The sequence below is a fragment of the Sus scrofa genome, chromosome 5 (assembly GCF_054392235.1).
Source record: "Sus scrofa isolate SSC_HxYL_T2T_F1_AM1 chromosome 5, Sscrofa_HxYL_maternal_Yorkshire_Landrace_v2.0, whole genome shotgun sequence".
NCBI classification, from domain to species: domain Eukaryota; kingdom Metazoa; phylum Chordata; class Mammalia; order Artiodactyla; family Suidae; genus Sus; species Sus scrofa.
Genome location: NC_139387.1, coordinates 24389019 through 24402984, shown reverse-complemented (window position 1 = coordinate 24402984; position 13966 = coordinate 24389019). Strand labels below are relative to the sequence as shown.

At 39.1% G+C, this 13966-nt stretch overlaps 2 protein-coding genes across 3 annotated transcripts in view; both read right to left on the bottom strand.

The window, feature by feature from the left end:
• Positions 1-13966, bottom strand: part of LOC146403237 (olfactory receptor 6C3-like) — a 555083-nt gene that overhangs the window by 32052 nt on the left and 509065 nt on the right. The gene's annotated exons all lie outside the window — the stretch shown is intronic.
• On the bottom strand, positions 7530-12259 carry LOC100155553 (olfactory receptor 6C2-like). Of its 2 annotated transcripts, XM_084955917.1 has the most exons (2): positions 8436-12259; positions 8278-8391 (listed from the first exon to the last, which is right to left on the bottom strand). In XM_084955917.1, exons 1-2 carry the CDS (start codon positions 9224-9226, stop codon positions 8334-8336), a joined length of 849 nt encoding a protein of 282 aa, XP_084812043.1. In that variant the 5' UTR covers positions 9227-12259; the 3' UTR covers positions 8278-8333. The 2 variants fall into 2 exon arrangements, with proteins under 2 accessions (XP_020937337.2, XP_084812043.1); XM_021081678.2 differs by having other exon boundaries at positions 7530-12259.

Here is a 13966-nt window from a genome sequence, read left to right as displayed (position 1 = left end):
TTGCAATAACAACAGGTACTTTTTTAGAGCTCTCCCCTCTTCTGCTCCTCAACAGAGACCCTTTCATTACAGGGGCTTCAACAGCCTTCTCTCAGTCCTTCCAGTCCGTGGATCAGCCGTGGTTTATGGACTTGAGGTGCAAAAAACTATCTTCCTTGGCTGCACCTTACACACTATTAGGATGGCGTCTGCTGGCTGTATAGTGAGCCCTTCTGGGAAGAAATGCTTTCACAAATCCTGAGCCTGTGACTCTTTGTAGTCAGCTGGCCACTGTGCCTTGGGTCCTTGAGGCAGCACCCCACAAACTTGGCATGGCCACAGAGGTCTCATGATTAAAATGAAAATGCCACATATAGAGCCAAACCTGTGCCCTCTAGCACATCCTACCTACAGGAGGAAATGGTTTCCATGTCCTCGGTCCTTTGCTAGATGCAATGGTACCTGAAGAGGCCACCCTCTCTCATATCCACTGACCCCCTGAGGAGCCGTTGGGATCAACTGAGTGATCAGGAAATGGATTTTGTATACTTTATAGCTTCAGCACCACCATCACAAACAGTAGAGCCCCCGGAGAAGCTGCTACATTCTATTCCCTAACCAAAGATGGAAGCCAGGGGTCAGCACAGTCATCTTAATGCTAGAGGATGTTCTGGCCAACAGTTGGCCCCTGTCCCATGCCTATAGGCTCTTGGGCCATTGCCAGCAGTAACGGTCTGGTCTGGCCAATGGTGGCAACCACAATTCCAAGCCGATTGCCCTTCTTTGTTGGGGAAAGGAATGCCAGGAATTTCTTGCCTCATGGATACCCCAAATACAAGTTAAGTCCACATGTGTTCTCCACATCCTAAAATTCAATTTTCAGAGACTCATTACAATGCACAGTTGGTAAATTGGCTTGGATTTCTGAGACACATACGGTTACAACCTCAGATCTAATGTCACTAACCTTGTCCTGGGTAGTCTGTGGACACAGGAAATACCAGGCCATAGTGTGGCTTCTGCCCTGAAGGCCTGAGAAGAATGAAAGGGATGTTCCCTCTCCTGTGCCATCGATAATGTAGTGCCTAACCTATGCACCTTATGTGGGAAGATGTACCACGGCCCTTATAGTGGAGGAGGATTGGTTCCCTGGGAGATTATTCCTTAGCCAATGGCAAATAGATTTTATGTGTCTTCTGAATAGAATGTTATTCTCTAATAAAAATTACACTAGGTTCCTCTTCTTTCCTATTGCCCAATTAAATACTCTACATTTATTCGTTCAAATAATTATGAAGCTTGTTAGATTTTCTTTTCTTTTCTTTTTAGGCCGGCACCCGCAGCATATGGAAGTTCCCAGGCTAGGTTAGGCGTCGAATTGGAGCTACTACTGCTGGCCACACCACAGCCACAGCAATGCAGGATCTGAGCCATGTCTATGACCTATACCACAGCTCATGGCAACACCAGATCCCTGACCCGCTGAGCGAGGCCAGGGATCATCTTCGTGGATACTCATGGGATTTGTTTCCGCTGCACCATAGCGGAAACTCCCAAGCCTGTTAAATTAAATAGTGCTTCTAGCATTGCAGTCAAGCCTGTGGTAACAGATCCTTTGAATAGAAGCCTGCTTCATTGTGATGTTTACCCCCAGTCTTACCAAAATCCTACATTGCATTGGGAAAAGTTCCCTGGAACACCGAGAATTATTTATTTTTAATTCGGATCAATTCACTTTAGTAACAATTTCATTGAATACATGATAAAGTTTCCTGCTTTTTTCCCATAATTAGTGATTTCAATTAACGTTAACATGGAGGGTTTGAAGACAACCTGTGCAAAACTACCTACTCTCACTGTCACTGTGGGACCCAGAAGAGTGATTGAGATTTGGGTTTTTCCTTTTTTCCTTCATCAACTCCCTATTTAGTAAATTAAAAAATATATTTGAGACACTTTGAACTTATATTTGAAACAAAGCTCATTCAGTCTTAATTCAGGACAGAGATTTGAGAAGTGAATCTGTGTCCTCCCATCCCCCAAACTTTCCACCGAAAAGTGGCAAAAAAGACCTAAATAACAGGTAATAAGATGAAGTAACTTATAACACTGATATTATTTGATTTCTATGATGCTAGAGTGTATTATTGGGTTGTGGTGTCTTTTCCGTCACCTCTTTTTCTTCTGTCTCTTTAGTAGTAACAGCTCCCTAACTGATGGTTATGTCTGTCCTTTCCAAAAGCTAAAGTGACCATGGCAGGGAAATTCTAATTTCATGTCCCTTCAGAACAACAACATATCGGAAATGAGCATTGATTACCTTTCTGCATAATTATAATAAACGGAAATTCACATTTTAAAACTGACTGAACTCACTCTCTGCCTGTAGTTGGAGAATATGGAAAAAGCTGTCATGACAAATTACACACTTACTTTTCTGATAGCTTTTTATCAGAGGCTTTTGAGGGAACCACAGTTTGAGGAGCATTATGTGGAAGAGGAAGTTTGTGTCCAGTTCTGCTTCAACTCTCACACTCCACCTGCCCCAATTCCCAGTCCCAACCTCCATACAAGCCTGTGCGAACACACACACACACGATGCATAAGCATTTCCTTCTCCTTTTTAAAAAGAGACTCTAATGACACAATATTTCAGGTCTGTTATCTCACAGTTATCTGATGCGTTGTTAAATATTTTTTAGCTTTCTACTTCTTTGTATGTTTTATACAGAGAATTGTTACCGCTGTTTCTTCCATTTAACCAAAATTTTCCTCTGTATTATCTGATATTAAAATTACTTGATATATAGTGTCCTCAGGTTGTGTAGTTTTCATCTTATAAATTTGATTTGGCTATTTTTTAACAATTTTAATATTTTACTTAAATATTCTTTCTTCTATATTCTTCAACATATGGGGTACAAATATAACTACTGTTTTAACCATATTCTATTTTAATTATATCATCTCTGGCATTTTTGGGTCTATTTTTATTCATTGTTCTCCTCCTTATAGGTTGTATTTTCCTGTTTCTTTACATGTCTGGTGAAATTTGATTATGTTAGGCATCATGAATTTTACCTTCTTGAAGCTTAGATGTATCTGTATCTTTGTAGAAATTCTTTAGGTTTGTTCTGGTATCATTTAAATCACTCAGAAAAAGTCTTGTCCTTTGAAGCTCTGTGTTAATCTGGACTGAGAAGTGTTTAGCGTAGGGATTTCTTTCCTCAATACTGAGGCAAATCCTTCGGAATAATACCCCGTAAATTATGAGATTTTTAATTCTGTTTGGTGTGAATAGGATGCATTTCCATTCCTATGTGAGCTCAGAATATTGTTCTTTACAATTCTTTGGTGATTCTTATCTTAGGTAAGGTCTTTATGTCTATGTGCTGATCAGTACTCAGTTGAATGCTCTTAAGGGCCAAATAGATCACCAGATATCTCTCTGCATGCCTCTTTCATGTGAACTTTAGCCTCCCTGGACCACCACCTGCATATTCTCGACTTTGGGCCTGATGGGCTCCTCCCCCGATGCACTGTCTCCAGGAAGTAAGCTGTCCTCAATTGCCTATGCTAATTATATGGAAAACTGTAGTTTCATATATTTTGCTTGAATGTTTACTGGTTTAAATAGAGAGGACATATGTGTTCCCTGTTAATTCATTTCAGCTTGAGCTCATTATCTTTTCATGCTTTCTTCCACATATTAAAAAATTTTCTAAAGTTCTAGATTTTTGAAAATCTAGTGTGACTAATAATCATAATTTGCTGATTTGCTTCAAAATATTCTATAAACATTTCCTTTCTTTGATAATGATCAATATGTTTTCTCTTAGATTCACAGATGTGGAGAACAAACTAATGGTTACCAGTGTGGAGAGGGAAGAGGGGAGGAGCATGACAGGGGTAGGGGTTGAGAGGTACAAACTATTATGTATGAAACCAGCTGTAAGAATATGTCCTACAACACAGGGAACGTAGTCAACATTTCATATAACTGTAAGGAGTATAACCTTTAAAATTGTGAATCAGTAGTTACTGTTGTGGCTCAGCAGGTGAAGAACCAGACATGGTGTTCATGAGGATACAGGTTTGATCCCTTGCCTCACTCAGTGGGTTAAGGATCCAGCATTGCTGCAAGCTGTGGCAAAGGTCACAGATGTGGCTCAGATCTGAACTTGCTGTTGGCTGTGGCTGTGGTGTAGGCTGGCATCTGTGCTCTGATTTGACCCCTAGCCTGGGAACTTCCTTATGTCCCAGATGTAGCTTGTAAAAATTAAATTTAAAAAATTAGGACTTCCCGTCGTGGCGCAGTGGTTAACGAATCCGACTAGGAACCATGAGGTTGCGGGTTCGGTCCCTGCCCTTGCTCAGTGGGTTAACGATCCGGCGTTGCCGTGAGCTGTGGTGTAGGTCGCAGACGCGGCTCGGATCCAGCGTTGCTGTGGCTCTGGCGTAGGCCGGTGGCTACAGCTCCGATTCAGCCCCTAGCCTGGGAACCTCCATATGCCGCAGGAGTGGCCCAAGAAATAGCAACAACAACAAAAAACAACAACAACAACAAAAAAGACAAAAGACAAAAAAAAAAATTAAAATTGTGGATTTCCCATTGTGCCTCAGTGGTAACAAGCCTGACTATATCCATGAGGATGGGGGTTCAATCCCTGGCCTCCCTCAATGGGTTAAGCATCTGTCATTGCTGTGAGCTCTGGTGTAGGTTGCAGATGCAGCCTGGATCCTGCATTACTGCGACTGTGGTGTAGACTGGAAGCTGCAGCTCTGAATCAACCCCTGGCCTGGGAACTCCATATGTCTCAGGTGTGAGATATATCTATCTCACTGTATTGTATCCTTGTGACATATAATATTGTACATCAACTGTTCTTGAGTAAGAAAAGCGATTATCTCAGGATTTAAAATTCCAAGTTCAAATTATGAGAAAGGAGTCAAAAAACTATGACCATCCCAAAAGAATCTAGTATCTCCTAAGATCAAAATATCTGGAAAGCAGCCCAAGTCTCATCTTGTGAATGAATTCACACCTCCAGGGATTACTAGAGGGCACAAGAGTAAATTCCACTCAAGTCCCATAGTTTGCTTAGCTGTGCTTACCGGAGAAGCAGACGTTTATATCCCATCTCAAGGATTTGACCTCTTCTTGCCTGAAGAACCTCTTCTGAGGCATTTTTCTTTCAGGAGAATGATGAACTTGTTCAATACCTACCCTCACCTATGTCTTTGCTTTGAGCCCAAAACACAGTGTCAAAGTCAAAAAGCCTCCAGGGCAGTGGGTACAGAGTATGGTCTGGAAGAAGTTACTATAAACATCAGAGGAATTTCAAGACTGCTAGTATATATCAACATAAACCTGAGGAACATCTATGGGAGTGTATAATAAGGGCTTGGGATCAGGGTAAGGTGAGAGTAACATCAGACAGAGTTGAATTTACTGATGTGAATGTTAGTCTCTCAAATGGTTGGACATGGCTCCAGTTGGCTCACATATGCCCTACAATGAATGACATAAAAATTCCAGAACTTTCTCCCTATGCTGTTGAGGAAGGCATCCAAAGACTCTACTGGAGAAGATTTATTATGTAAGACGTGCTTGTCTACTCCCTAACAGAAGCCCAGAAAATTTCAAGGGATAGTCCATTCAACAACCTTTGAGAAATACATTGTTGACCGGGAGACTTGGCTTCCTAAAGTGCTCTATAGTGACTGCTCTTAAAGTCCAGGGATGACAATGGGGAATAGCGGTTTTGAAAAGCGCTCCTTAAATTCAATGGATGGAGGGCCAGGTGGCAGCACTCCAACTCAAGAGATAAAATAAGCATGGTTACCATAGTGGCCAATAGGGCTTAAAGATTTGATCTATAGTGATGTCTGGTGTTGACTAAATGATTATACTGCCTCTAAGACTAAAATACATGGGCAGTTACAATGGGGAAAGAATATTCTCTTCCGTAAATGCCGGGATAAACTGGATATATACATGCAAAAGAGTGAAACTGGACCCATATTTACACCATACACAAACATCAACTCAAAATTAATTTAAGACTTAAAATGTTAATATCTGAACATGTAAAACTCCTAGAATAAAATGTAGGGAAAAACTCCTTGACATTGTCCTTAGCAATAATTATTTTTGGATATGACACCAAAAGCTCAAACAACAAAAGCAAAATTAAACAAGTGAGACAAATCAAACTAAAAAGATTCTGCACAGCAAAGGAAACAATCAGCAAAATGAGAAGACATGAGTCTATGGAATGGGAGAAACAGAGCAAATATTTGCAAACCATATATTGGCTATCCAAAATATATAAAGATCTCCTAAAATTCAATAACAAAACCCTCAACAACCTAATTTTAAAAATGGGCAAAGGATCTGAAGACATTTTCCCAAAGACACAAAAATGGCCATCAGGTACATAAAAAGATGTTCAATATCACTAATCTTCAGGGAAATGCAAATTGAAAATTCAGCAAGATACTGTTTCAAACATGTTAGAATGGCTGCAGTAGAAAATATTACAAATGTTAATAGCAAGTGTTCATGAGTATGTGGAGAAAAAGGAACCCTGGGATTCTCTTGGTGAGAATGGGTAAATTGGTACAGCCATTATAGAAAACAATATGGAGTTTTTTTCTAAAAACTAAAAATAATACTCTCCTATGACACAGCGGTATTTCTTCTTGAGTATATATTCTAAGGCAACAAAAATCATGATTTCAAAGAGATAGCTGCACTCCCACATTTATTGCAGCCTTAGTAGATAAACCAAGCATGAGTAAACAGCCAAGATATGGAGACCACTTGAGTCATGGATGGATAAATGGGTAAAGAAGAGGAGGTATATACAAAGGAATATCATTCAGCCAAAAAAATAAGACCTTTCTACCAGTTTCAACAACACGACTAGAGTTTGAGGACATTATGCTAAGTAAAATGTCAGACAAAGAAAGACAAATACTGTGTGATATCACTTACACGTAGAATCTAAAAAAGTGCATAGGAACAGAGACCAGACAGGTAGTTTCCAGAGGCCAGGGGAAATGGGTGAAGGTGGTCAAAGATACAACTTTCCAGTTCTAAAATAAGCCCTGAGTTTCAAATGTACAGCATGTTGACTTTGGTTAATGATACTATATTGTATTTAATGAAACTTGACAAGAGAGTAGATATTAAAAAATTCTCACACAGAAAAGGAAGTCATAGAGCCATTATAGAAAGCAGAGGTAATTGGTGTTAATTAAACATGATAATCGCTTTGCAGTATATACATATGTAAAATCTTTATGGTATACAGCTTCAACTCATATGATGTTATTTGTTGATTATATCTAATAAGATTAGAAAAAAAGAAGGGCTCTAATGCCAAAAATAAAAAAGTTAAAAAACCAAAAAACATATCAGTTTAATGATAAATTAGTTTCATCTCAGTCTGTAGTAATGAGGTTCCATTAAAGAATGAGAGAGAGGAGTTCCTGTCATGGCTCAGTAGTTAACAAGCCCAACTAGTATCCATGAGGACTAGAGTTTGATCCCTGGGCTTGCTCAGTAGGTTAAGGATCCGGCATTGCTGTGAGCTGTGGTGTAGATCACAGACATGGCTCAGATCCCGCATTGCTATGGCTGTTGTGTAGGCCAGTGGCTACAGCTCTGATTTGACCCCTACCCTGGCAACCTCCATATGCCATAGGGGTGGCCCTAAAAAGCCAAAAGACAATCAATCAATAGAAAAGAGAATCAAATTATCTCTACCCATTTTCCTGTTTTAGAAACAGTGGATGGTAGACTAGGAAGGAATCATGAGATGAATAATATTTGACCTGGAAAAGCTATACATTTAAAGAAACAATTGGAAAAAGACCACTCTTATTTTGGTTACTGCATTTTTGTGATTCAGACATAAGCATGATGAGGTATTATTGGGACCTTCTGGAAATTTATATTCATGCTCACTTAGAAAAGTGAATGACAATGAAAGGTCTATTTTTTTTGAGTTTTATTGAAGTATAGTTGATTTAAAATGTTGTAATAATTTCTTCTGTATAACAAGTGACTCAGTTATACATATACCCACAGCCATTATTTTTCAGAAAGGTCTATTTGAATTAAGGCTACAGTGCTTTCTTTAGTCCATGGTCCTCAGAGTAATAGAAGAGAAATTTTGGTGCTAAGTTAGGCTCTAAATTCGGGACTGTATGCTTGATTTGAATTAGAACACAGTAAAAGATGAAATATTTATATGTGTAAATTTTAAATTTTTACAATCATTGCCTAATCCTTTGAAAGAAAAGCCATCTTTTTTATTAGGTCCCCGAAGGCTTGTTTGACTTGCTTATTCCGTAGCGTATAAATGAAAGGGTTCATCAGAGGAATAACCGAAGTGTTGAGCAGGGACACCGCCTTATTAATGGCCACTCCTTCCTTTGCCGGTTTGATATAGATAAAGATGCAACTTCCATAGGTGATGGAGACCACAATGATGTGGGAAGAACAGGTGGAGAAAGCCTTTTTTCTCTGCTGGGCTGAAGGGAGCCTTAAAATGGACTTGATGATGTAGGTGTAGGACACAATCACACAGACGAGTGTGACCATGAGGGTCAGCACAGCCATGATTAAAACAAGTTGTTCTACAAACTGAGTGTCTGAGCACACGATCTTTAGAAGAGGAGATGCATCACAGCCAAAATGGTCAAGGAGATTGGAGTCACAGAAATCTAGCTGAACTCCTAGGCTGAGAGGTGGGAGTACAACAATTAACCCAATCAGCCAACAGCCAAGGACAAGAACGGTGCATGTCCTTCCATTCATGATGGCGGTGTAGTGCAGGGGCTTGCAGATGGCCACGTAGCGGTCATAGGACATGGCGGTTAGGAGAAAAAATTCTGTTGCTCCGATGAGGATGATGAAAAATAACTGAATGACACAGGCATTATAGGTCACACTTTTGTCCCCAGTTGTCATGCTGTACAGGAATCGAGGAACACAGACAGTTGTGAATAATATCTCTAGGATGGAGAAATTCCGAAGGAAAAAGTACATGGGTGTTTTAAGGTGAGAGTCCGCCAGAGTGAGGAGGATGATGACCAGATTTCCAACAACAGTGAAAATGTAGGTCAGAAACAGGAATACCGAAAGAAACACCTGGAGTCGTGGGTCATCTGTTAATCCTAGTAGGATGAAGGAAGTGATAGCAGAATGATTTTTCATCACAGTTGTCAGATACATAAGAAGTCTGTATTATAAATCATAAACTTTGAATCTGAGGAATAAAATATAAAAATAATATTTCAATAAGCTATGTATAGAAAAGTAGCAAAACAAGCCAGGAGAAGCACATTTTACTGGGTCATCATTAGTCACGATGTAAGTGAGTGCATCATGCTTCATTTCCCTGGGCTCTGTTTTCCCTTGCTCTTCAGAACATAGTTTATGAAAAATATTCATCTGAAGTATGATGTCCACTCCAGCACAGACCAATTTAAATATAGATCTCCCAGTCCCCAGAGATTTGGTATCCCTAGTACTCAGTGTTGAGTAGGAGATTCACAAATGTCAATAAACAGAAAAAAATGGATAAAAATGTATATCCCCTCTTGTTGTTACAGCACAACAACGTATCATTCTCATACCTAAGGGCAATAAAATACCACCAGTTTCTTATTCTTACTATTTTCTCTGCTTTGAAACATTTGTCCCCTTCAAATAATTTCTTAATCCCCCAATATCCTGAAGAAGTTTTCATTGTTTGGGTGACCTGGGAGCAGTATCACAGAGTTTATCATAAAATCTCCCGAAGCCCTTCATCCTCCAGATTTCTTTGCACTCCTTTCATGATAAATAATATACTGAACTGTTAGCATTTGTGTTTCTCTTGTGAATCAGGTTGAACAGCCTCTGTTTTGTTTCCTTTCTTGATTTCCCATTTTAACCTCCATCCATTGTCTAATGTCCCACCCTTCCTAAGCCTTCCCCAGATCCTAACAAATGGGATGTTTTCCCCAGGGAGCAGAATCCCGTACTTAGGCTTTGCACTAAAATCCTTACATAACCTCATTGGTGTTCTGTAGTTTATGCATAGATATTTCAGCTCCCAAATGCCTTCTGAGGCTGCTTTCCAACTCCCTTAATAACATAAAATCTACATCCTCCAAGATGCAAATGAGGAAGAATATTTCCTGGGGAAAGCGCTGCTTTCTTTGCCATGATTTCTTTCTCTGAAGACACACCTTACCATTGGTAATGTCGTTAAACACAGCTACCCTATCAGTGCTACAGGACATCTCTCTTTGTTCTCTGCAGTCTGGCCCAAGAAGAGACTCAAATTCTGTGCTTATCCCCCCAAAGAACAGGTGTTGTCAGGCAGTAATTTTAACAAGGACTAAGTATGGCATGGAGAATAAATAAAACTTGCTATTAAGTGTGAATATTCTTAAAAGCTGAAAACCCACAAACCATCCTCAGGAGTTTCCCTACAAGGTTGCCTCCTTGTGTTCCTTCCTTTGAGGATCACGTCAAAGAAGACATCATTTCATCACCTTCCAGGAAGCCCTTGATCAAGTTTTCATTTCTCACATTTCTTATCTATTCACTCACCCCTCTTAGAGATGAGGGTAATGTTGAACTTCTGAGAAATATCAGAGCTGGAATTTGAGCCAGTTCAAATTGGATCCCAAGCTTACGTGTTTCCAGAAAAGTTGTCATTTTAGCATTTAGGGCAATTGTTCATCCTTAGTCAATTCTAATAGTCACAAAATAATTAAAATGTTAGCTTTTCAAATGATTCCTAACTGCAAATGATGTCTCCAGGGCATCTGGGTTACTTCAGTAAAATGGCTAGATCGTATCTTCTTAGGAGATATCAATTCTTTTGTAATGTGAATTTTTTTTATGTGATGTTTAAGATATTCCCTAGAAATACCTTAAGTGCTCTTTCCCTCTTGGCCTAGGGAAGGCAACCTGTCTTTTCTATTAGGAGGGTTGCCAGGATGTGATAGGATGTAGCAACACCTTCCTAGGAAAATCCTGCTGACCTTCTCTTGTAGCATAAAGGGTTCGCCTCAGTGTCGGCCACTTTTAAATAAGGTGTGCCTGTGCAGGGATTGCTCTCTGAGGCTGATATGGTGGTTTCCTGAGAGCCACACATTTTCCCGCTTAGTGCCTCCAAAGTTGTCCTCAGCTCCTTCTTTCTACCCGTGGACCCCAATGCTCATGCTGCCCAATACACTGACTTCCATTTAACATCATGGGTGGTACACCACTGCATACCATAAAAATACATAGTCTGTGTTCTCAGTTCAGAGTTCATGGTGGAATGAGATTTGCAAATAACTTCACACCACTGTTTGAATGCTTACTTTAAGAAGAAAATCGTAACACAAAGACATTATATTTAATGGTGTCATTTTAGGCTATGACTGTTTCACTTCCTGCTATCAAGGAATCATTTTAAAATGTGGAGAATTGTTACTTAGTATTTTTGTCTTTAAAGATAATAACATTACATTAATAGTAATAAAATAAAAACATGCATTTATTCTCTGCATTCATCTAGAACCAAAAGACAAATATAAGAATGCAAGATTTCCTAGAATCATATCACAGAGTTCATCATTATTCTTATCTTATTAAATTTATTTACAATCTGTTTGTACATATATAGATATGTAAGGCAGTTATTTATACTTTGTGAAATTAATTTTATACGTAAATAACATTCGATATTTTCCTCACTTATCCTCACATTGTTCATGCAATTGTTTTTAGAGTACTTACAATGTCTTTTCCTCATGTTATTAAATATTCTTCACAAACACAGCTTTACTTATTATATATGAATATGTAAAGAAAAAAGTGATAAAGTTAGTAGTTTTAATATTGAGTATCAGAATTGTTTCCTTTTGTTCTAAATTAATCTTTTAGTGGACATTCTTGTATATAAATATTTCTTTTAAACTCATCAGATTTCACACTTAAGAAATGGTCAATAAAGAAATATTGAGGAGTTGCCATCATGGTGCAGTGGTTAACGTATCCGACTAGGAACCATAAGGTTGCAGGTTCGATTCCTGGCCTTGCTCAGTGGGTTGGGGATCCGGTGTTGCCATGAGCTGTGGTGTAGGTCGCAGACGCGGCCTCTGATCCCACATTGCTGTGGCTCTCGTATAGGCCGGCGGCTACAGCTCCGATTCGACCCCTAGCCTGGGAACCTCCATATGCTGTGGGAGCGGCCCAAGAAAAGGCAAAAGACAAAGAAAAAAAAAGAAATATTGAGTAAAGGGCTTCCCACATTTAGTGCTAAACTAGTCCTTTAGGAAATCTGTCCTCATGTATATTTCCACTATTTGTAAGTGAGAATCTTGATTTCCTGAAGCCTTAGGAATTTGAGCATTATTGCTTTGGGTATTCTTTTTAATGTAGTTTACTAACTAGGTATCCTGATATTTGTTTTTTATTGGTATTTTTCTTGTAAGTGAGGTTTGCTACTTTATTTTAATCATAGTCATTTCATTCCCAAATCATCACCATTATGTTTATCTGACCTTATGATGTTTTCAATTAATAACAAACGTACTTATTTTACATTCCTTTTTTTGTGTGTGTGCAGGTGTGGGGTGGCTTCTGGTGCATGTGGAAGTTCCTAGGCCAGGTACTGAACCTTTGCCACACCAGTAACCAGAGCCACAGCAATGACAATGCTGGATCCTTAACCCACTGAGCCACCAGAGAACTCCTTTACTTTTTTTGTTGTTTTTACATTTTACATATGTGAGTTATTTGAGTGCACTAGTAAAAGAACAATGAACATCAGAGGCTCTAAAATCTTAGAATGTAGTCTGACCTAATTAATGTGACTTCAATTATTCTGGATTTGGACAGGTCTGAATAAGTCCAAGGGATGGACTGGAAATGTTTAAGGATAAGTTAAATAACCATTTAGCAGAGTGATGGAAAGCAGTGGTTGCCCCTTTGAAGCTATTTCTAACCCTCATGTTCTAAGAGACCATGAAAACATGAGGAATACCTTTTTGAGATTCATTTTTGGCCCCTCTCATTATGCCATGGCAGTGCCAACACTGCTGTGTACATAGCTGGTCTTATCCTTAAGTCTAATCTCTTCCAAGATCACAACCCAAGAGTCATGTTCAGATTGATTCCCATGTTACATAGAACAAAGTGGCAGCTCAAAGATTACTTTTCAAACCTTCTCTGAACATGAAGGTACTTCTTGGACTCAGATTCCAGCAGAAAGTTTTACACTCACTGCCTTTCCCTAAGGGCTGCTTTTGCACAATTTCTATGGTTCCAGTTTTCGAACTTTTAGGCACATAAATGACAAACATTTCATACTTACTTTCTGGTGGTTCCCCATGACTTTTCAGGAAATTTAACCCAAAGTTCCTTTGTGAGTCTGAGAAATACTGGTTGCTAGTGACTATAATTTTGAGTTAACTTTACCCTACTTTTGAGCCCTGCATCTATGTAAGAGTGACTGCAAATGCAAGGTAATATGCAGTGAGCTACCAAACATCACAACATCACAAATGGAATCTGATGAGAGTGCCTATCTCTCATGTGACGATTATAAATACTTCCCTAAATACTGTGACTGAAAGAATGGAAAACAATGGTAAATAAATGCTAGCAACTCTCCCTGGCTGTGAATTGATGATGGGCTGAGCTTTTTCTGCAAAGGAATTGATTACTGTATACATTTTCCTTGCTAGAAATGGCATGTGTTTTCTTGGTTTTATATGTGTAAGTGCATAGGGATTAATTAAGGGAACAAAAATGTCCTTGATGTCCCTATTCAAACCACTAATGAATCTATAGTAAAATTAACTTTGGTGGAAAAAAAACACATTAATCAACACCCGTATAGCAGTGTCCACAGAGATGAGAGATAAAATCATAATAGCGTCATTTGCAGGGGAAAAAAAGCCAGATGATAAAATGACAATCAGATTC